The sequence below is a fragment of the Onychostruthus taczanowskii genome, unplaced genomic scaffold (genome assembly GCF_017590055.1).
Source record: "Onychostruthus taczanowskii isolate IOZ18803 unplaced genomic scaffold, ASM1759005v1 scaffold123, whole genome shotgun sequence".
NCBI lineage: Eukaryota > Metazoa > Chordata > Aves > Passeriformes > Passeridae > Onychostruthus > Onychostruthus taczanowskii.
Genome location: NW_024498385.1, coordinates 355012 through 376902, shown reverse-complemented (window position 1 = coordinate 376902; position 21891 = coordinate 355012). Strand labels below are relative to the sequence as shown.

General features: G+C 39.6%; 1 protein-coding gene across 1 annotated transcript; it reads right to left on the bottom strand.

Moving 5' to 3' along the window:
• Positions 1–272: 272 nt before the first annotated feature.
• Positions 273–21626, bottom strand: C9 (complement C9). Its single transcript, XM_041396039.1, has 11 exons — positions 21541–21626; positions 15459–15576; positions 14592–14739; positions 13173–13320; positions 11397–11535; positions 9711–9929; positions 6436–6676; positions 4920–5048; positions 1616–1794; positions 1179–1407; positions 273–433 (listed from the first exon to the last, which is right to left on the bottom strand). The coding sequence occupies exons 1-11, from the start codon at positions 21624–21626 to the stop codon at positions 273–275; spliced, it is 1797 nt and encodes a 598-aa protein (XP_041251973.1).
• Between the last annotated feature and the right edge of the window lie 265 nt (positions 21627–21891).

Sequence of the window (21891 nt, the reverse complement as noted above, 5' to 3'; positions counted from 1 at the left end):
TATTTCTATCCAATTCTATTCTAATCCCGAGTTCTGTAATATAACATTACTTGTCAAAACATTCAAATACAAATCTAACCATTCATAAATTCAATACACAGTGGTTGATCAAAGGTAGTACCAAATTACAGATTTAAGTGAAATATGTGAGTGAACATACCCATCACTTAGTCAACTGCATTTTTGAAATGCCCCAGATATTGGCTGAAGATTTATTCCAAACTGCAGCAACAAATTTAAAGAGGCTGCTTACCTGGTTTGGAGGAGCATAACTATTTCCCTTCTTCACAGGGCCTTTTTTCGATGCTTTCTCCCTGGCATGGTCTGCCATCAGGTCCTGGTGCTGGATTATTACACTGGCGAGTTCGAGTGCTCTCTCCATTGATGCAGGTGGACCAGGCAGTCCAACAGCTCCAGCCTCCATCAGTCACAACTGGTATGAAGACAGCATACAGGATTAGGCCATCTACCTCTTTCAAGGCAGACCATGATTCAACTCAGTTATGGTGGTTCTGCAGATCATTGCAGCCTCCTGAACACAACCCATCACAAAGATTTGGCATTTAAAAATGCATTTGTCAGTGGCAGCGCTTAAGAACCCTGGGCTTTCAACGTTTTTGTCATGCTAGGAAACAAGCTCTAAGGCCCATTTTGGGCACCTGTGCATTAAAAACCTGGCCACAGAGAATGAATTTACTGCACAGGAAATTTTTTATGTTGTCAGTTGTGGAACTGCATTCCTTTCCCTTTTCCCCAACCTAATATTAAACTAGCACAGTAATTGTGTAACATGACCATGTGCTAGCAGACACTGAGCTTTTGCAGAAAACTGAAGACAAAATAAATTAAGACATGGTGAGACTGCTTTTGCCAGAAATCGGTTTACCAGTACTGCACCAGACTTTGATAATACTGCTGTGTTCTTAAATGAGCTTTGTGTCATTCAAAGACACAAAGCTCATTTGTGCAGTAATGTAGGTGGGAAAATGAACTCCAAATTAGTGTACCCTCTTTATGGAAAGAACCCAGTAACTTACCTTACCTTCCACACCTTGCCCTTGAGATTTGACAGCAGTAGGTATAAAGGAGAAATGCTTCTATTCTTATGAAGGCTCATTTTGTCAGCCTATTGTTACAACAGATATGCTCATTTTAGTTTATTTGGAGTATTTACTCACCTTTCACTAATGTAGATTTGGGAATTTGACAAGCAATTCCCTTAAAATAACTTGAGCACAGGCATGTACAAACTCCATCTAACAGCACAAGGGTGCCTCCATTTTTACAGGGTTCACATTTGCACACACTGTATTCGGTAATGTAGTCTTCAATTGCCCTTTCCAAATTTTGTTTCTTTAAATATGCATCTCTTAGCTTAACTGGAACAAGTGTATGTATTGGAGAAGGCTGTGGAAGAAAAAAAGCCCATGCATAACACACTCTTCTAAAGTTCTGAATCCTTTCGATATAATCATCATTAGAATAAAAATCTGAAGAAACAGTTAAGATAAGGCAATGTGTGAAAGTTCATTATAAACTCGGAGTCTCACCTGCATCATAGAACAAAAGCTTTCAAACTGTAAAAAAGCTACAGCTTAGAAGAAGCTGTACTTACCCGCTGCTGTATCACTACTGGAGCATCAACCAAAGATTTAGCCCACTCTATATAATCCTCTACATCAACAGTTTTTGCTCCTCGTAGTAACATTTCTTTGATTTTAACTGAAAAGTCAATCTTCCCTCCCTCAACTAAGGAAAGGACATCATCAATGACAGCATTATCGTTCATTTCTGCTGCAGAAAAAAAAAAGAGGGTGAAGAAGGAAGTTTAATGCCCATGCATCTGGAAAAACAGCTGTCCTCCTAGTGCAGCCAGCTCCTCTTTGTAAAATGATTATAGAGAGAACTCTTGGTTGTATTCAATATCTGTTTGCTTATACCTCTTATGTGGGAGGAAGTCTTTAATTTTGCAATTAAATTAGACACTAGATCTGAAAGGAAAAGAAAGGATAGGACAAACTGAGACACATTATAGAAATCACAGTCCTTTGATGACAAGCAAAAGACAATGAGTAATTCAACTGTATCCCCTGAGCTAAACCAAAATAGGGCAGGAATTGGAATAGTAGGAACTTTTACTTCATAATTAAAATACATGGGCAGAGCACTGAAAATCATTGTCTCTTATGCACTTAGTAGTAAATATCCTTCCCTTTTGCAATTTTTATACTATGTGAAATAAAGCCCATCTCCAGACACATAAAGGAGCTGAGGGCAACAATGACAGGCAGGGGAACACAAACAGGGCGATCAGAAAAAGGGAGCCCCTGCTTTGGCTCCTCCCAGGCCTGTTCCAGCAGAGCCATTAGCCTTGTAGGATGGGGCTGAATATGAATCAGCAGCAAGATGAGTCAATTGAAGAGTTCTCTGGATGCAAAGAATGGCATTTTGTGATTGCATGAACTTAAATTCACAGCATGTATTTACAGGGGTGCTGTTGAAAAGGTAAGTGGGGTTCAGGGTGGCTTTGGGAGGAGCAAACTTGAGAAAATAAAGGGATAAAGGCAAAAAAGGGGGACTGATTGTATGTAGACAAATGACTGATCTATGAGCTACTCTGCTGTGTATTGTCCTTCATCTTTGCAGTTTGTCCTGGCCTACCATTAAATTCCATTCTAACTCTTTCCTAGGGTGAAGGGACTCTATTCTGTGTGCATGCATGTATAAAGCCCTGTGTGCCAGCAGCTAGAGCTGGACAAGGGCTGATGGGCACCTGGTGTTTGTAGTGGCAACCCCTGGCGCAAGTGACAATACATGTGCCAGGGTGTGATGACTAGCAGGTGTCAAGCCAGACTAGTAAGTGAATATAGGGTAAGTGGCTTGGGAGCCAAGTGCCAGAGCAGCTGTTGCTGTGGCCTAGATCTGGTGGCTTTCCGTGATGCAGTGACAGCAACAGTCAGCAAGGGATGACCAACAGATGTCATCTACCTGGCCTTTTGTAAACTTTTGATACATCTCCTCATGATTGCCTTATCTCCCAATTGGAGGCATATGGACCTGAAGGGTGGACTTATTGGTGGACAAGAAACTGGCTGGATGGACACAGCCAGAAGGTTGTGATCAATGGCTCTAAGTCCAGGTGGAGGCTGGTGATGGATGGTGTCCCTCAGGGCTCTGTTTGGGACTGATTCTCCTCAGTATCTTCATCAATGATAGAGTGGAGTCAGGTGCATCCTCAGAAGGTTTCCAGATGACATAAACTGAGCACAACAGAAGGATTAAGACAACAGAAGGATTGATTTCCATCCTGAGACACCCAGACAAACTTAAAGGTGAGCCCACAAAAGCCTCATGAAGTTCAGCAGTGCAAGGTGCTGCACCTGGGTTAAGCAATAGCAGGCCTGAACACAGACTGGGAGAAGAACCTGTGGAGAGCAGCCCTGCCCAGACGGACTTGGGGATGCTGGTGGGTGAAAGGCTGGACAGGCCCCAGACACGGCACTCCCAGCCCAGAGAGCCAAACGTGTCCTGGGCTGCATCCAGAGCCCCGTGGGCAGCAGGGCAGGGGAAGAGATTTTGCCCCTCTGCTCTGCTTTCATGAGATCTCACCTGCATTCAGCTTAGGGGTCTCTAACATGAGGAAGATGTGGACCCTGTGGAGAAAGTCCAGAGGAGGCCACAGAAATGGACAAAATATTGGAAGACCTTTCTTTCCTATGAGGGACAGACTGAGAGAGATGGGGTTGTTCAGTCTGGAAAAGAGAAGGCTATGGGGAGACCTCATTCAGTCTTCCAGTACTTGAAGGGGACTTATAAAGAGAGAGGAGGGCAATATTTTCACTAGGTTAGATACTGACAGCACAAGGAGGAGTGATTTTAAACTAAAAGAGAGGAGATTTAGGTTAGATGATAAAAGGAATTTCTTTACTCAAAGTGCAGTGCAGCAATGGAACAGATTACTGTGCCTCATCCCTCTGGCATGGTTCAAGGCAGGTTGGAAGGGGCTCTGGACTAGCCTGGTCTAGTATGTTGAACCCCTTTCCAAAATGATGTGTTGGAACTAGATGATTTTTAAGGTCCCTTCCAACCGGAAGCATTCTGTGATTTTGTGTCTATTTTTAGAGTGAGACAAGTGGAGGAGCTGGATACCGGGTTTCTAGGCCAAATACTGGAGTGACCTCACAGTTCTGGGTTTGATTGAGATCGGTTCTCATACAAGTGCAATTCTGTCTAAGGCAACTGGAGGTCAGAGGATCTGAGGGCCAGTTGCTGGATTGACCGAGCACCTAAGGCCAGTCCCTGGAGACATCCACAGCGTGTGTGTCTTGGAGTGCATCAGAGTCTGCACCAGCAGTGGGAGTGGAGCAGTGGGCCTGGTGTTATCTCTGCTGCTGACAGGAGAGGCTAATGGTACAGTTGCTGGTTCAACTGGATATTTAAGGTCAGCTGCTGGAGTTATCTGTACTGATTATATATAAGTGTTGTGGTGGGACTGAAATACTTGAGGCTTGTGCTGCCTTGGACAAGGTGGCCTCCCAACCCTCAACTTTCCTGTGATTCTGTGATATTGACCACTGAAAGACTTTCTCCCTGATCAGATGGAGAGGAGAAAAAGATGAAACATTTGTGCCACTTGAGTTTTTCTGAGCACTTTGTTTTGTCTGTATTTATTTGTGGCCAGTGATGTCTGTATGTATGTAGGTGTGCGTCATGCTGATGTGTTCATGTGTGTGCGTGCTGGCAACACATTCTCAGGCTGCCTTGACTTGAGAGAATGGAAGAATATGAATCTCACCTGTATTGCTCTACTGGATTTGTCTTTCCTCTAACAGCAATAACTGTATTGATCATTCAGGGGAAGCAGCTCGTGTTATCTCTTCTTAAGCAAAAGATATAATGTAAATCAAGGATATACTTACATTTGTCCGTCCTGTGAATATTTTCACATTTGCCACTATCAACATTAAAATTGGCTTGTATGTTTTCATATGCAATATTGGCACCTAAGTGATAGCCAAGGCATTTTTTCACATCTTCTACAGTGATTCCTGGAAGTAGAAAAAGGTGATTAGATGTATTGAATAAGCATAAATAGCAAGATATTGTTATTCTTACAGAATACATTTCAGGCCTATTGGAAATGTTTATGGCTTTCTTCTTGCCATTTATCTTTTATTTTTTCCTTTTCTATGTAATGAATATGAGGATGACTGTAGTTGAAGTGCCTGAACAGATCCAGGTGAGACCTGTGGTGACTAGGAAATTACCAAAAATGGATTTCTGTTTTTCTTTATCTTGTTGAAAGCAGGTTCAATAAAATGGTTCAATAAAATGGTTCCTTTAGGAAGCATTTTTTTCCTTTTTTCATATTGAAATTTTGTCTTTTGCAGTTGCTCAATATTTACTCTTTTTCTATACTAAATTTTCCTATACTAACTTTTTCTATACTGAATTCTCTCAGTCTCTCCTTATCTCGATTATGGTTCTCTACTCCTTTTCCCCATAAAATTAATCAGGGTCATTGATCTCTTAAAAGTATGCTTTTTCCATTAATTCTAATCCACCTCTACCCACTACTGTTTCCAACATCTCCTTTCTCCTTATTGAACCCAAACCCAGTATCATCTGCCACTTCAGCACTCTGTTCAGAAAGAATCTTGCTTAAAATTGGGATTTTAAAAATTCAGACTACAATCTCGAGGTGATGAACAGAATATTAGTGGGAAATGAAAGTGACATATTTGTCTCATATCCCTTTTCATAGCCTGAATATTTGATAGTAATATTGATATTGGTGGTGCAAGCAGCAGGTGCTCATTTTCTGATCTCCAAAATCAATGTGAGAATTGTCTTTTCTCACTTCATTCCTGTGTCATCACTTTAATCCAGCACAAACCCACATACATCTGAACTGCACGTGAGGGAAGACTAAATTTCTACTTTCCAATTTTAATCAGGGCATGGAATATTCCAGTGTGACTTTTGAAAGCTATGAAATCAATTTCAACACAGTTACATGCTCCATGTGGTTTCTAGAAAGCACTTCAATTTATTCCTTGTTTTTTGTCATCACCATACCCTTAGAGTGATTGCACCACAAAAGGGTACCAAACAGGATTCAGGGTTTAGGTGGGTTTTCTTGTCTTTGGACAAGATCTCTTGTGAATTATGCAATTATTACTATTGTGTTCACAAGGTTTGTTAAAGGTTTGTTTGGCTCCCTTAGTCACAGACTTAAAACAGAGATTTCAAATAGTTCTGTAAGATATAAAGGTTGACTTAATCTCATGTAATTCTATAATGTCACTGGTGTGCCACAAGCAGCATGCACTGAACTGTACTTTCTCAGTATTTTTCCACATACACAGATCTACCATAAAATGTCTCTTTGAAAGTGTGGGAACTTGGTCATAGCAAGGCCAACAGAAAGCATACCTAGTCGAGACATAACATAGTTATCCAGCACGTAAACAAGTTCATATTTTCCTCCTACAGCTCCAGAGACTGCATAGTGAGTGCCATAATCTTCTAGGAATTTGAAATACTCCCCCTTGTCGTATTCAGCAGGCAGAAATTTTAAATCATCAAGGAAACTATCTGTGAGATGAACATCACGACTTCGAATTTGGAACCTTCCCAGCTGAATCTGTCCTTTTACATGCAGAAAGGTTTGGTTCTAAGTGCAGGGAGAAGAAAAGAGAAGAGAGTGACATTCTGGTATGCAGCACAGCATGAAAATCTATTCTCTTTTACTTGTAAAGAAGCTGCAGCACTTTTCAACATGACAATCAATCTAGCATCATGGAAATGGGACAAACATGTTTTATAAAAATTAGAAAGCTCTCTGATCTAAACTGAGGAAGTAGCAAGAGAGTTATTTTAGTTCTTCCAATTTTGTAGAACTCTTCCCTTATTTCAGGAAGGCCTTTGTGATCTATTTGACCACACGTCTCTTGAAGCACAATGCCTACTGAAAAGTGGCTTTCTGACTTTTGTAAAGTAATTGAAAAGTAGTTCTACATGGCTTGCTAAATAGCAGAAGCTGCCCACTCAGGTCAGATGGCACTTCCTCTTTGTTTATAGTCAGAGCAGACCTGAGTTCTCTCTCTTTTTGGATCACTTCCCTGTTATTCTCATATTGTCAGAAGGAAGGGCACAGCTCCAATTAAAAACAAAACCCTCCTGACTGTTAGAAAGAAGGTCACAGTTCCAATTAAAAACAAAAAACTCCCAACCCAACATCATGAAAGGAAAATTAATGAGGAAAACCCCTCCATATTATGTATTTGAGCCATACATACGTTGTAAGTCTAGATATAACAACCGATTTTTTTTTTGTAAATTACACTCCAGGTGATTTTATATCATATTCTAAATTAGGACCTAGCTACTGCCCATACTTGTGAAATAAAATCTTGTGAAATAGTTGCACTTAAGACTCTAAGGGAACACGTGCCTTCTAAAGCCCATTATTATTTGCAGTATTTATGTGACTCCCTTAATAGTAGGGCCCCAGAGGAGGTATGTAAAGAAACCTTGCTCCTGACCATTATGTTATCCAGTACCATTTAAAGGATCTTAAACTGCTGACTCAGATGCTGCTTAAGACTGGCAGAAATCTTCAGGTACCTAAATCAGGAAATTTTTTACCTAGATGAGGAAATTTTTGTAAGTGCAATATTCCTGCCAGCCAGCATACACAGTTCCTCTCCAGGTGCCTCCAGACGCCTCCAGGATTAGGACTTCAACTTTCACGTGGACCCTGGAAGGGTCTTTTGCAGGGTCTTTCACTCCACTACCCTGCAGCCCTGTGATTCTGCAATGGTAGAACTCATGTGATAGAGCAGATTGTGACTCATTCTCTGAACTGATCTCTCAGCAAGAATTTGAGTCCAAAGCTCCTATCACAAGCCACTGGACTATAAGCAAACATTAAAACCCTCTGAGCTATAGAGCTTGATCTTTTATGTCTGTGAAGATTCATGGTTTGAGGTTTAAATGGTTTGTCTCCATCCCAAGAAAACTGGTATCAGTACAAAGGCAATGCTGTATTCAGCTTATCTTTATTGTGCAGATCTTTGTCTTCAGCATTATTTCAATTAACCAGTGATAAAACTTAGCTTAGCTTTGCCTTACATTTGTTTGAACTCCAGAGCTCTGAATGGGTCCTAGACAACAACACTGACAAACTTGAGGCAAATGTAGTATTCTTTCCACATGGTGCACTTCAGCTCTATGGAGCTGATATGCTTTGTATATGATGGCATATTGTAATCACAGAGCTTGGCATAAAGTGTGGAAAATGGTATATAACCTGATCAGCTAATTCCATTAGCACACAGCTGCTGGATTAGGCCATAATGTTGTGTTCTGCTCATTTTGGCTGAGGGAAAAGTTAATTTTCTTCACAGTGGCTTATCATGGGACTGTGTTTGGGTTTTGTGCTGAACACAGGTTTGATAATACAGAAATGCTTTTGTTATTGCTGGACATTGCTTACACACAGCCAAGAGCATTTCTGCTTTTTTGCTGTTGTGCTGGCAAGGCATTTGTGGGTGCTTGGGAGGTTGGTGGATACACAGCTGGGACAGGTGACTCAAATTGATCCAAAGGATTTTCCATACGTTATGACATTGGACTCTGTATATCAAGTGGGTTGAAGAAGGAGGAAAGGGAGGATGTTTGGAGGGATGGCATTTGTTTTTCCAAGTCCAATTACTTGTGGTAGAGCCCCATTTTTCTGGAGATGCCTGAACACCTGCCTGCCCGTGGGAAGCAGTGACAGAATTTCTTGTTTTGCTTTGCTTGTGTGCATGGGTTTTGTTTTCCTGTTAAACTTTATCTCAACCCATGAGTTCTCTTGTTTTTGCTCTTCTCATTATCTACACAAGCCTGGTGGTGGGGCAGTGAAGAAGCAGCTGCTTGGTCCTGGGATGCGTGTCTAACATCACTTTCTGTGATTTTAACCTCACTAAATGCTAAGGCTACTTCTTTGCTATCAAATAAAATGGGGTAGGGTCTTTCCACTCTTTCAAAGGGTAGGTAGAGGTATGGCTTATGCACAATCCCAAAATGGGCTTGCTTTTCTCCAGACTGTCTACAAGAACATTCCCTTCAAATAGGATGTGGGGAAGTGCAGGATGGGCATTGCTTATGAGAACTAGCACTGACTTAGGTCATGACAGCAAGCTAGGAAAAGTGTGGATTATCTTGTACCAGTGCTAGTGCCTGTTCCTTACAGCCCTGGCTAGTTTATTAGTACAGATGTACCCACATGTCTGAGATTTGACCTTTTGGTCATTATTCCTAAAATTAATTTTGTGTTTATGTAGTGTAGGCCTACTCACTGGCAATTTTTCATCATAAGACTTGATCTAATTTGTCTACATTGTACTAGATCAGAGCTGCTCTTTAATGAGGATGAGACCAGACATCTTGATCCTCTCTAACACCAAGCCCCTGATGAAGATGAGGGTGCTTGCTAATCAAAGACAAACAGTGGGAAAAAGAAGATACTTTGAGTTGCTATTTGGCTGTGTCTGAAATCTTAACCCTACTGTCACCACTATTTCATTTAAAGAAAAAAACAAATTAAAAACAAGCAGCAACTGACTAGAGTACTTAGATTACTATTGCCTAATTCTAAGTCTGTATAAACTGTACCATTTGTAAAATAGCTACATTAAAACCTTTAGAAGAATTAATCTCACCCTTTCTGTGTAGCTTTGCAGGATGGAACTAAATGTATAATTCTTTCTGTAGTCATATTTGAAATTTCCTTCTGAAGCATTTTTGTTACTCCCATCAGTAGGCGTGTATTTCAGAGAGGCATCAACACTAAAATATTTCTGTTTTTCTATGTAAACCTCTCGTAACATTTTCACACGATCATGGTAGTACACAGATGAGAAAGTTTTGTCTGCTTTTGTCTGAGAAAAGATAAAAAAAAATGTTGTATGAGAAAACAACAGGCAGCAGTTGAAAATTATATGCAACATTTTAAAGCTGTATTTTTTACAGAGCATATCAATGTATTTTCTTACAGCTCTTTTTCCTTTTAAACCAAAACAAATGGAAATAGCACTCCCTCCACAAATTGCCTCATTGGGATCAGTTCAGTGGCTCAAAAGTGAACAGAAAGCTGCAGTGACAATAATTTAGTGAATATTAAATCTCAGCATGTAACACTGTAATTTAGGCATGTCAACAGTCCCTTTACACTGTCTACAACTTCCTTGTGAGGGAAGAGGAGAGGCAGACACTGATCTCTGCTCCCTGGTGACAGTGACCCGAGGGAATGGCCTGAAGTTGTGCCAGGGAAAGTTTAGTTTGGATATTAAAAAAGTTTCTTCACCCAGAGGGTGTTTGGGCCCTGGAACAGCTCCCCAGGGAAGTGGTCACAGCACCAGCCTGACAGAGCTCAAAGAAGCATTTGGAAAATACTCTCAGGTGTGACCCTTGTGGTGTCCTGTGCAAAGCCAGGGGTTAGACACAATGATCCTTGTGGGTTCCTTCCAGCTCAGAAGATTCTATTACTCTGTGTGAAGAATAATAGTCTCTCTTTTCCTAAAACAGTTAAAATTTGCTAAAAGTTCCTGACTTCTGAAATAAGTCAGAATTACAACTCAGCCTTCTTTTCTTACAGCAAATAATAACTAATCCAGTTATTTTAGTATACTTTGGCAGAACATCACATTTTAGCAACTGAAAATTTTTATACATCAAAACCAAACATAACCAGAGATATCTGGGTCAGTCTTACTCATTTCGAAAGGACCTGGTTTAAATTGTATTTGTTTTATCAAGTTCCTGCTTACAGTAATTTAGAAGGCAAAATTGTGCTTTGATTTCTGAAAAGTGTCTAATATTTTTTTCAACAATCATCAACATTTTTGGTGTTCAAACCTCACCGAAAGTCATAGTCTGAAACTTAAAAGCCTAACATTTTTTCTTCCCCAATGGGACAGAGAAAATCATCACTGGTTAAAAAAACAAGTAGGAGCAGAATATTGTAATATTATGTCTGCCTTTTTATCAGTGGCTTTTACAAGTCCTTGAAAATGTATCTTGTCTTGTCTACCTAGAAAAAGTTAGTTATCGTAATATTTTCTGTACATCTTCTGCTTATTTTTTCTGCTCATATTTTAAACATTCCAGAAAGATAGTTTCATTTGTTGTGCAAAGGTGCAGCACAAAGATGTGGGAGTTTGTCTGGCATAACTGAGCTTAACTGCCAAAGTAAATGATAACATAACCTCTTTTCCTCTGAACTTTAGCACAAGCTTGAGCCTAAAAAGCTGCTGTCTGGCCCAAGAGATATGCTGAGTCTTCCAAGAGTATTCCAGGAACTGGCATTCAATTAAACACATCCTGTCTTGCAAAGGACTTAAACTTACATCATAAGTGAGAACAGCCACATTCCACGGCTTGCGGTAGTATGTCCGTGTGTTCCCATCACGCACTCGCTCACAAAGACCATTGAAAAAGTCATTGTCAAACGGGCTGGCCACTGGCTGCATCCCTAAAACATTGATTCTACAAGAGAAATACAAGAGAAGTTATACTTCAAAAGAGGGCATGTCAGCACACCTGTCCTGTAGACTGGAAAAGCTGTATTCTGTCAGAGATGGAGACTATAGCTGTGGAACTGGATCTTGCTGCATCCAAGCAGCTTGTCTCATCTCTTGTGATTTCTCATCTGTGTGCTGGAGATAGTTACATATTTTGTAAAGTTCTTGAAGGATCATGTACGAGAAATAAACAAATAAAAGACATTAAACCTCAAGCAGAGTGAAAATCTTAAGCATGAAAGGAGGTAAAAACCATTTTTCCTTATCAATATATTTGTGAGAAAGAACATTTGTTCTTGACAAGTACATCTGTAAGAAAGCATTCCTTGTAGATTTAAAATGTACATCTCAATAGCTATATATATATTTTTAATAACTTAGTTTGTTTGCTGGTAGGCACTTGGTTATCAAGCATGTACAACATCCATCAAGGAATATACAGCTAATCCCAGCACTGTCTCTTCTTGCAGGGTGTGACCTAGTGCAATGGCAGCCTTTCCTGGAACATGAGAGGAAATCTAAACCATTGCAAAACCAGAGAGGCAGGAGCATCAGCTGTATACCTCTATGCATCTATATACTGATGTACATGAAATACTTCCAAAAATAACTCCTTGGAGGATTCTGTATAATTTGTTTGCCCTTTTGTGCCTGTTTCATACATATCAATCTTTTCAGTATTTCCAATATTTACATATGGCAAATGCTTATATACCTTTCTAAGTGTAGAAAGTGATAAGCAAGCCATCAAAATCACCAGTGTCATTACTGCATCTCTATAGGACATTTTCTCATGCAAGATTTTAGTTAGAAGCTTCTAAAATTGGGTTTATGCTTGGTTTACTTCCCAATGCTAAAAACCCAGCATTTTTGTTCTTGCACAGTAAGAAATTAAATTACAAGGATGTATAATTTTCATTAAACACACTCTGGTGCTGTAGTATACTTTTATCTTCCATTCAGTTTGTATTGCTGCCTTCTAATTCTATTTGTAGGTAAACAATATGTCATGTTTTCTTTTTGTTAGAGATAAAAGAAATCCAGCAGGGTCTGCGAACAGAAAGATTAATTTTCAACTTAGATTAATAACGAATGCTCCTGTAAACAACAAAGATCCAGTAAGTGGACAATGCAATACTGGAAGAAAGCTGTGCTTAAAGTGTTGTTGCAGTAAGGCATCCCATTACAGAAATAGTCAAGAGATATCTTCTCCCTTTTAGAATACATTTTAGCAAAGTAATTGACAATTACTGATTGGTTGTGAAATATCATTAGAAACAAATCTATATACCTATAAAATTTACATTTCAATAAAATGTATGTTTATTCATGTGACATATATGTATGATTCTGTTTACTAACATTATGATTCATTTACGCTGTCTGCAGTGCATATTACACTGCATGTCTTATCCTCACAAGTATACAAAATAAAATGGTAGTTAAGTGTTCTTGCAAAGGCTACTTAGCATTTCTGAATACAAATGCTATGATGATTCATATTCCACTTTTGGGAATGTCACCATGCCCCAATTTTTTCAGCTGGCTTTGGAGACAATCCCAAACTCTTCACTAGGCCCAATACTACTTTTTACTACATACCCATGTCCTGCAGTCCTGCCAACTTCAGACACATCAATATCATGGTTTCGACATGGTGACCGTGGCTCAGATTCACAGTCATCTTCGTCAGAATAGTCTCCACAGTCATTATCTACATTGCACACAAGTCTTCGCTTTATGCATCGACCTGGTCAAGGAATAAAACATTGCCTGAATGCATTTTTATCTAGATGGACTTTAAATGGCACCCTCAGCTACTCTTTCTTAAGATCTTTCTCTGTGTGTATTTCTACTGTTGTCTTGAGGGACTAAAATACTGTGCTCTGCCACTTTCAAATGAAAAAACCTGCATACTACTGTTATATGTATGACAGCGGGATGAATGAGAAAAGTAAGTTGCAGGAGAACTGCTGTCATATGAAGAAAATTATTGCATCCTAGTCTGCCCTATAGTAAAGTTCAAATGTCTGGTTGGTTGGGGTTTTCTTATTTGTTTTAAGAGAACACAGGGGAATATCAATTCAACATCAACAAAAAATTATTTCTAAATCATTTAAATTGTTGCTGTTTGGACTCTATAGACACGTACTATCCAAATCTATAGTGATTTGTGCTCTAAAGCAACAGGCAAGTAGTAACTTTCCTGAGTTTACATATCACAAGTTTTACAAAGATGGTTGGTTTTGGGTTTTTTCTACAGAATTTAAAGACTTTAGTAAATTAGCTGTAGTATAATAAATCAACATTTTGAAATTATCAACCTTACCTGTAAATGCCACACAGTCTCTGTGAACTAGTAGTTAAAAGTTTACTTTCTAATTTTAAATTGCTTTATTTGCACTTTTCAGTGTTTGAGTTAAAAGCAATACAAAAAATGGCTTGGAACTTCAAATTCATTTACCATCTTTCTGGTTTTGTTTTGACTAGTTTTACTACGCAAACTTTTCCTACTTTATTTTGGTTTCTGATGAATCTTGAGCACTACATTCATATGCTTTGTATCACTTTACAAATTTATATCTTATTTTGGATCTAGATGCATGCTGATCTCCAACTAGCATCTATCATGCCAGTTAGTTTGGTAAACTTCCATATCCATTCTATTAAGATTCCCTCAGTCCTAGTTTTTTTTTTCCTGGAGATTTTTCATAAAACCTAGTGATCCAGTAGCAAGTGGGGCAGTTAAGCTAAAAGAAAGGATATGGCCAGTATGGTCAGCTTCTGACCATGGAGTAGAAGTTGCAAAAGAATATAGGCACAAATTAAAATGGAAGATGAGAGGAATGTACCCCTTCATAAGTGGTTTTGCTGCTGTGGTTTTGGCATTGTGCTTTTGAGCCCACCTGTCCATGGACTCTTTCTAAGTGCTAGCATGGGGCTGATGTAACTTATTCACAGAACTAAAATGTGGTTTTTGAGTTACTGCTTTACTTGCCATGGCATGAAAACAAAACTCACCTGAACTGCACTGAAAGTCAGCACCACAGTCTGGTTCTGGTTCTTCAGGACAGGCTTTGCTGGTTTTACAGGTTTGTGTGTCTCCTAGGGCCTCCAGGCATGCTTTTCCACCAAACTGCCCGAATCTTTCAATACGTCTGGAACGAAACTTGAAAGAAAAATAACACTATTAATATTGCTCAGAGAGAAAAAGAGAACTCTACCGGAACTTCAGGGTTTCTAGCTGAACTTAGAGCTTTTCAAAACTAAACACTTTTGGTGAAATTTTTGTTTAAAATCCAAAGGCACAATTCATGAATAAAATAAAATTGAAACAATAATTATGATAAATAATACTTAGCTAGTATGTAAAAATGCTAATTTTTCACTATTTAGTTTACTTCACTATTTTATTAATTTGTCTCCAGTGTGGAAATGAATAATATCTATTTTGTATGTTTTCAAACCTTTGATTTTTTTAAAGCCTTAAAAGGATTCCCTTAAGAAAATAAAAATTTGCTTTGGAAAAGATTGTGTTTTGCTTTTTCAGGGGTTTTTTATTTTAGTTTTTTTTTTTTTTTTTTTTTTTTTTTTTTTTTTAAAAAAAAAAAAAAAAATTGAAAAATAAAGTTTCAAACAGAAACACACAGCCAAAATAGATCCTTTCTATGAAGAAAACTTTTTGAATGATCATACTTGAGTGGTATTTCACAACTGGATGTAGTATTCTCTTACTCTATGGCTTCAAATCTGACATTACTATGGGTTTCATCAAATCATGAGCATACGGTATTAAGAGCTGCAATCTGACACTTTCTCATAACCAACAGGCAGACAGATATTCCATTGGTTGTGACTTTGGAACAAAGGCTTCCAAGGACAGCTTACCCTTTGATTGGTGCATGGGTCGCAGGGCCCCCATGCACTCCAGCTGCCCAGTTTGCAATCTATTGGAGATGGAGCATTCAATTCCCTTGTTCCTCTGTGGAAAGCTTTTTCTGAAGAGCTGTAAAACAAAATTTTCCAGTACAGTTCTGGGCAGTATACTAAAATCACATGTGACTTTGTGTTTAAACCACAGACCAATATTTTGGAAGCATCTTCAAGCTGATTTCTTCAAGCTCTTTTACTTCTGTAGCAGTGCTTAGATGTATCAACAGCTGCCCAATATGAAATTCTTTGGTGGTTTAAAATGACATTAAAAACAACATTGAAGACTTAATAAGCCAGGTATTTTCCCCTTTTTCAGACCTTTGTGCATACAAATGCTCTTCTGGTGGGTCATGCTATTGAAGAGAATGAAACAATAATACACAGAAAACATCTGCACTTTCCTATTCAGACAGTGGTTGTGCTCCCCAATATGTAAAGCTAAAAACTAACACACAGCAGCACATCTCAAATGGATGTAGCACTTCAATACATCTTTGTGATTTTAGCTAATTGACTTTGATGTTGTTGCTCTTAACCCTGGATAAAAACATAAATGCCTTCCAGAGTTGAAAGAAGACTCATAATTAAAGGTATTACTTGGTAATAACTTACATTGCTAGAAAAAATTACGTATTTATCTTCCTTACTATTGTTCAGCTTACCAAGTTGAATACTCTTGCAGTTAGGCCTATTTTTTTTTTTTTTGAGAGTGACTTGTCATTTTGTTGCTCAGTTTTAAATATCATAAAACTTCTAGTTCTCAGTATATGTAAGGCCATTACTTAATAGAAATCAAGTTTCTTTAAAGCACCCACTACTAGATATTAAAAACTGAGGTATCATAGAATTATTTATTAAGTTTGAAAACCAAGGCTATTAGTTTACTGGTCACCTTATCTTCAGTGGTAAATAGCAGAGGAGTAAAGGGGCACTGAAGTCTGACTTTACTTTTTTACTCTGAGTAACTTATTCCAATTTGGCCTTACATGATGGTTATTCATTCTCTGTGAAGCAATTCTCTCTGCATCTCTCCAAATTAAGGCTCTTGCCTCTGCTCTGCAATGGGACCTGCCTTGCTGAGCCCAGTGGGCTGGCAGATCTGCAGCTCCTGCAGTGTGAGGTACCTATGGGTTTTCACTGCAGGCAGGGCTTTGCCCTCTGCTCTTTGACCTCCCCACATCGCACAAAGATTGCAGGAGTCCAAACAAATGTAACCTGATTCCATAAGATTAAGAAACCTGCAGTTTGGACAACAAAGACATAGCAGTTAGTTCAACTTTCTGGTGCCATTTATTCTATGTTAAGTTTACATCTGTATTAAATTGTTATTGAGAAAATAAATCTACCTCTTCTCAGCTATCAAGCCTCAACCAGCTCAGGGATCACAGATTTCCCCAAAATTTTGCCATGACAGCTATTAAACAGAGAAATAGGTTACCCAGGTAAATGGTAGGATGTCCTTCCTTGGGAATATGCAACACTATTGTCAGGACTCCTGGATAAGCTAATTTAAAGCCCTGTTTTGAAGAGAAGATCTCCAGAAGTTCCTTTCAACCTAGACTTTTCAATGTATTCAGCTGTTCTGTGAAATTCTGGAAAGTCATATTGTATTTGAAATTTGATTTAGCTCCCTAGCTTCTTCAAAACCAACTCTTCCACCTGTAAGTAGCTCATCTTACAGGCACCCCATACTAAGCAAGTAATTCTTAAAAAGTTCCTGTACAGTTTTCTATGTATTTCCCACCACTCAGCATGACAGTAACATCAACAGTGAGAAAAAATTAAAATCTACTACTCTGGTAAGTGGATGAGAGTCAGCTTGTTCCTTACTGTATCTCCAGGATGCCTTTCCATCCTTACTGATGGAGGACTGCAAACTTCTGAATAACAACATCTATACTGGCATCTTGGGTTGAAGACTGACAGGTTGTCCTTAAACACAGTAGGAGTGAGAAACCTTAGATGTTAGACCTATAAGATATATTGAGGCATCTGATGGGATGTCTGGAAGCAGATAGTTATCTTATTCCTAGCAATTACTAAGTATTCTGATGTTAGACAAATTTACATTGAAATATATTTCTGAACTGTTACACTATTGCTGTAAAAATAGAAACAAAAACCCTTACAGACAACAAGGATTAATCATGGAATGCAGCCATGTGCCTAAAGAGCATCAAACTCAAGCTACTTCATATCCTAAAGATTTTCCCAGAGGTTGTTATAAGGCATTAATTAGAGTCTAAAGTAAGAAACACAGGCAGAAAAGACTGAGTTGAAGTCTCCAGTGCAAATGGAAGCCTTGCCATCAACTGCCTGCCAGCTAAAACTGATGGCAGTCTCTGACTGACTTTCAGGTAGCAATATTTTTCACATAATTAAAGATCTTTTCCAACCTAAGTGATTCTATCATTTTATAATAATCACAAATTAGCAACTTTACCAAGAATATTCACTGAATGATGTACACACACCCATGGGCCTTCTCCAGCCCGTACTCCAGAGTGTATGAGGTTCACATGATTTGCTGCAGATTTAGCTTTAGGGTTTTGAATTTACTTGTGGTTAGCTAAACAACAACAACAAAAAAAATCAGAAAAATCTCATTGCAAATTATTCATGAACTCTCAATCATCACTAATGCATCCACTATTAAGATTATCTGGGAAATCAAAGAGACATATATTCAAAAACATTATTTAAAAGAATCAAGATACTGCAACAATTTGCAAACTTGTCATCTCCACATTAAATTTGAAGAGAAAGTTTTACTGGAAAACCACACTGAAACAGAAGAGGAAGTCTCTCTGGGAGTGCTCTGCTTTTAACCCCTGTGTGTTCTCAGAGGCGTATCTAAGTCCCCAGTGGCCACACCAGGTGCCAATCTGAAATTTGGCCACTGATTGGTTTGACCATAACTTCTCAAAACCTCGCTTCCGGGTCAAACCATGACAGGTGGGCATGGAAATAATTCTCTGGTGTTCTTTATTGAGAGGTTTGAGGGACAGTAGAGTACTCTTTGGAAAGCAAAAGCCTTTTCACAATTAGTACACAGAACAGTTTGCACCTTGTCTTGGATTGCACGGTACACTCTAAACACCTGCAGGCCACACTGCTCTGGTGATTTCTTGTTGAGTCATACTTTAGAATAGAGAGCTGTTGGCTTCATCAGTTACAAAAGGGATGACTCAAAAAAGAGTCTTGATTTGATAATTATCACTCACCAAGAAATAAGGCACATCTCTTGAATTTGAAGACACGATAGCATCACATGAGAGCATAGCTTTGACAACAGTAGTTGTTAGCACCATCTTCAAGCTGCACAGCCCTGGGTACACTGGGGAGCCAAGCTGCTGGCCAGTGTTACGTGCTATGGATTCCCTCTAATAATCAAATCTTCTGTCTGGACCATTTCTAACTGAGCATGCTAAACCTGTCCTTTAATTGGATCTGAATGTTAAAATAAAAATAACCATCAGAACATAAGGAGTAAGTTCTTGCCCAATCTAGTGGCTTTCTACGGTGGAATGCTTCCACCAGTGGACAAGAGAAAGGCTGCAGATGTAATTTATGTGGACTTCTGTACAGCCTTTGACATGATCCCTCACAACATTCTTCTCTCTGAACTGGAGATAGATGGATCAAATTCCATACTGGTAGATGGATAAGAAAGTGGTGTTATGGTAACATCCTGAGTGGTCAATGGCTTGGAGTTCACCAGGGACATCAGTGACAAGTGGTGTCCCTCAGGAATCCATATGGTGACGAGTGTTGATATCTTAATTTGTGACACAGACAAAGGAATGGAGTACACAGCAAATTAGCAGATGGCACCAAGCTGAGTGGTGCTGTTGACACACCTAAAGGATGGGATGCCATCCAGAGGGACCTGGACAAGCTCAAGAAGTGGCTCTTGGGAATCTGATGAGGTTTAACAAGGCCAAGTGCTGGTGCTGCACCAGGATAGGAACAACTCCTGGTACCAGCCCAGACTGGGCATGAACAGCCCCAGAGCAGCCCTGCCCAGGAGGGCTTGGGGGTGCTGTGGGTGAGAGGCTGCACATGCCCCTGCCATGGCACTGCCAGCCCAGGGAGCCAAACATGTCCTGGGCTGCATCCAGAGCCCTGTGGGCAGCAGGGCAGGGAGGGGATTCTGCCCCTCTGCTCTGCTCTGCTGAGACCCACCTGGAGCACTGCATCCAGAGCTGAGGTCCTCTGAACAGGAAAGACAAGGACCTGTCAGAGAGTCCAGGGGAAGCCATTGAGATGATCAGAGGTATGGAGTACCTGTCCTGTGGGGAAAGGGTAAGAGAATTGGGATTGTTTAAACTGGAAAGAGGCAGCATAGGAGTGACCTCACTGCAGCCATCCCAATCTGAAGGGAGCCTACAAGAAAGATGCAGAGGGCCTTTTTATAAGAGCATGGAGTGACTGAATAAGGGGGAGCAGGTTAAGAAAGAGTAGATTTAGATTAGATCTTAGGAGGAAGTTTTCTGTTGTGAGGGTAGTGAGGCATTGGCACAGCTTGCCCAGAGGAGTTGTGGATACCCCATCTGTGGAAGCATTTAAAGCCAGACTGGATGGAGATCTGAGCAACCCTGTGTCATGAAAGGTGTCCCTGTGCTCAGCTGGCACTCACAGCACAGAGAGCCAAATGTGTCCTGGGCTGCATCCAAATCAGAGGTAACTTTCAAGATCTTCTTGTTCCCACCTTCCTGCCATGTGCAGGGACACCTCCCACTAGACCAGGTTGCTCAAAGTCTCACCCAACCTGGCTTTGGACACTCCCAGTGTTGGTAATCCATAGCCTCCCCGGGCAGCCTGTTCCAGTGTCTCACCATGCCTACAGTGAAGAACTCCTTCCTAATATCTAACTATACTTGCCCCTCATTTACAGTGCACCCTTTACTCCTCATCCTATCACTATAGTTCCTTTCCCATTCCTATCACTCCAGGTACCCTGTGGGCACGTTCAGATACTGAAAGGTCTGAGGACTGTAAGGTCTCCACACAACCTTCTCTTCTCCAGGCTGAACAGCCCCAACTTCCTCAGTTGTTATTCTAGGGGAGATGCTTCAGTCTTCTAATTAACATTGTGGCTTCCTCTGGACTTGCTTTAACATATGTCTATTATAAGGCTCACATTTTTTCATTACTTAGTTTTGACCATTTTTGTGAATGACAAATTTCTGATAGAGCAGCTCTTTAGTTTTTTTTTTTTCCCACATGACTGTTTGGTAGGGACTAGGCCTTCATTCTCTGTGGCAGCATCCCTCTGGCCACAGAGAGCAACACAGGATTTCCCCCTCATTTTCCTGGGCAAGGCTGTGAGAAGATCAAAGAAAAGAATGACAAACAATTCTTATCTCCACTTGTTGCAAACATGTGGAATGCGTTGTGGAGATTTGTTTACCAAAGAGCGATTTCTTAATTGGACACTGGATAGTGTTTTGATGGATTGACCGACTAGGTCAAAGCTGTATCGGACTGTCTGTAAGGGTTATGAGCTTCTTAATAAATGTAATGTAATACAGTAGAATAAAGCAATTAATAAGCCTTCTGCAATCATGAAGTCATGTTAATTGTTACCCAGCTGGAGGCCTGTGGCAACAGTTCTCCTCCTAGTTATCTTGCAGTGAAAACACAAAGGCTGTATTTCTAAAGATTAGACAGGCAGTCTGGGAGACTTTAAATATTAAGAGAAGCACCGTCAGCAAAAAATTGTTCAGCTTCAGGAAGAAATAGATTGAGATTAGGTATTTTCACACAGCATGCAACAGAAAAAAGGCACCTGAGCTTTACCTGCCTGCAAAAATATGTGTTCAACTGCTTCAACAGGCACCTTTATTGTGTCACATATATCCAAAATAAACAAATAAATCATTTTTATCTGACTCCTCAAAATACAGGAAGAAGTAGGGTTTTTTCATAGGATATCTGAGCAAGGTCGCATTAGAAATATCCACACGGGATGTTTATGCTCTGTGTCAGAGAAATGAAACAGTGGAGGCAGCTGCAGGAGAAAAAGAACACTTACCTTCTGCTTTCCTGCCAAATTGTGGCAACTGTCTCTGCATTGCATAGTATGGCTATAAGCTGCAGAATAACATGCATGGTTCTCATTTTGTAGGCGAGCAGAATAGAATTATTGTGACTGAATTTGTAATTTATTTATTTGTTCCTTTAGTTATTTATTACCAAGAGAACAAACACAAAGCAATGTGTACTGAAGAATGCCAGTAACTGTGCAAAACTGCCTTACTGTAAGTGCTCTAAAGTCCACTTTTCAGAAAAGGAGGAAAAAGCACTTGAAAGGTTAAAAATAAACTAATTTTGTTTAACAGTACCTTCTGAATATAGAAAAGACATTATGTATTGAATTCAGAGA

Excerpts from the sequence above, each read along its gene's own strand:
- C9 (XM_041396039.1), bottom strand. The coding sequence starts at position 21,626 with ATGAGAACCATGCATGTTATTCTGCAGCTTATAGCCATACTATGCAAT. Across the intron at positions 11,536-13,172 it reads GGCAGGACTGCAGGACATGG|AATCAATGTTTTAGGGATGC; the intron begins GTATGTAGTAAA and ends TTTCTCTTGTAG. Across the intron at positions 5,049-6,435 it reads CTATGTTATGTCTCGACTAG|GAATCACTGTAGAAGATGTG; the intron begins GTATGCTTTCTG and ends TTCTACTTCCAG.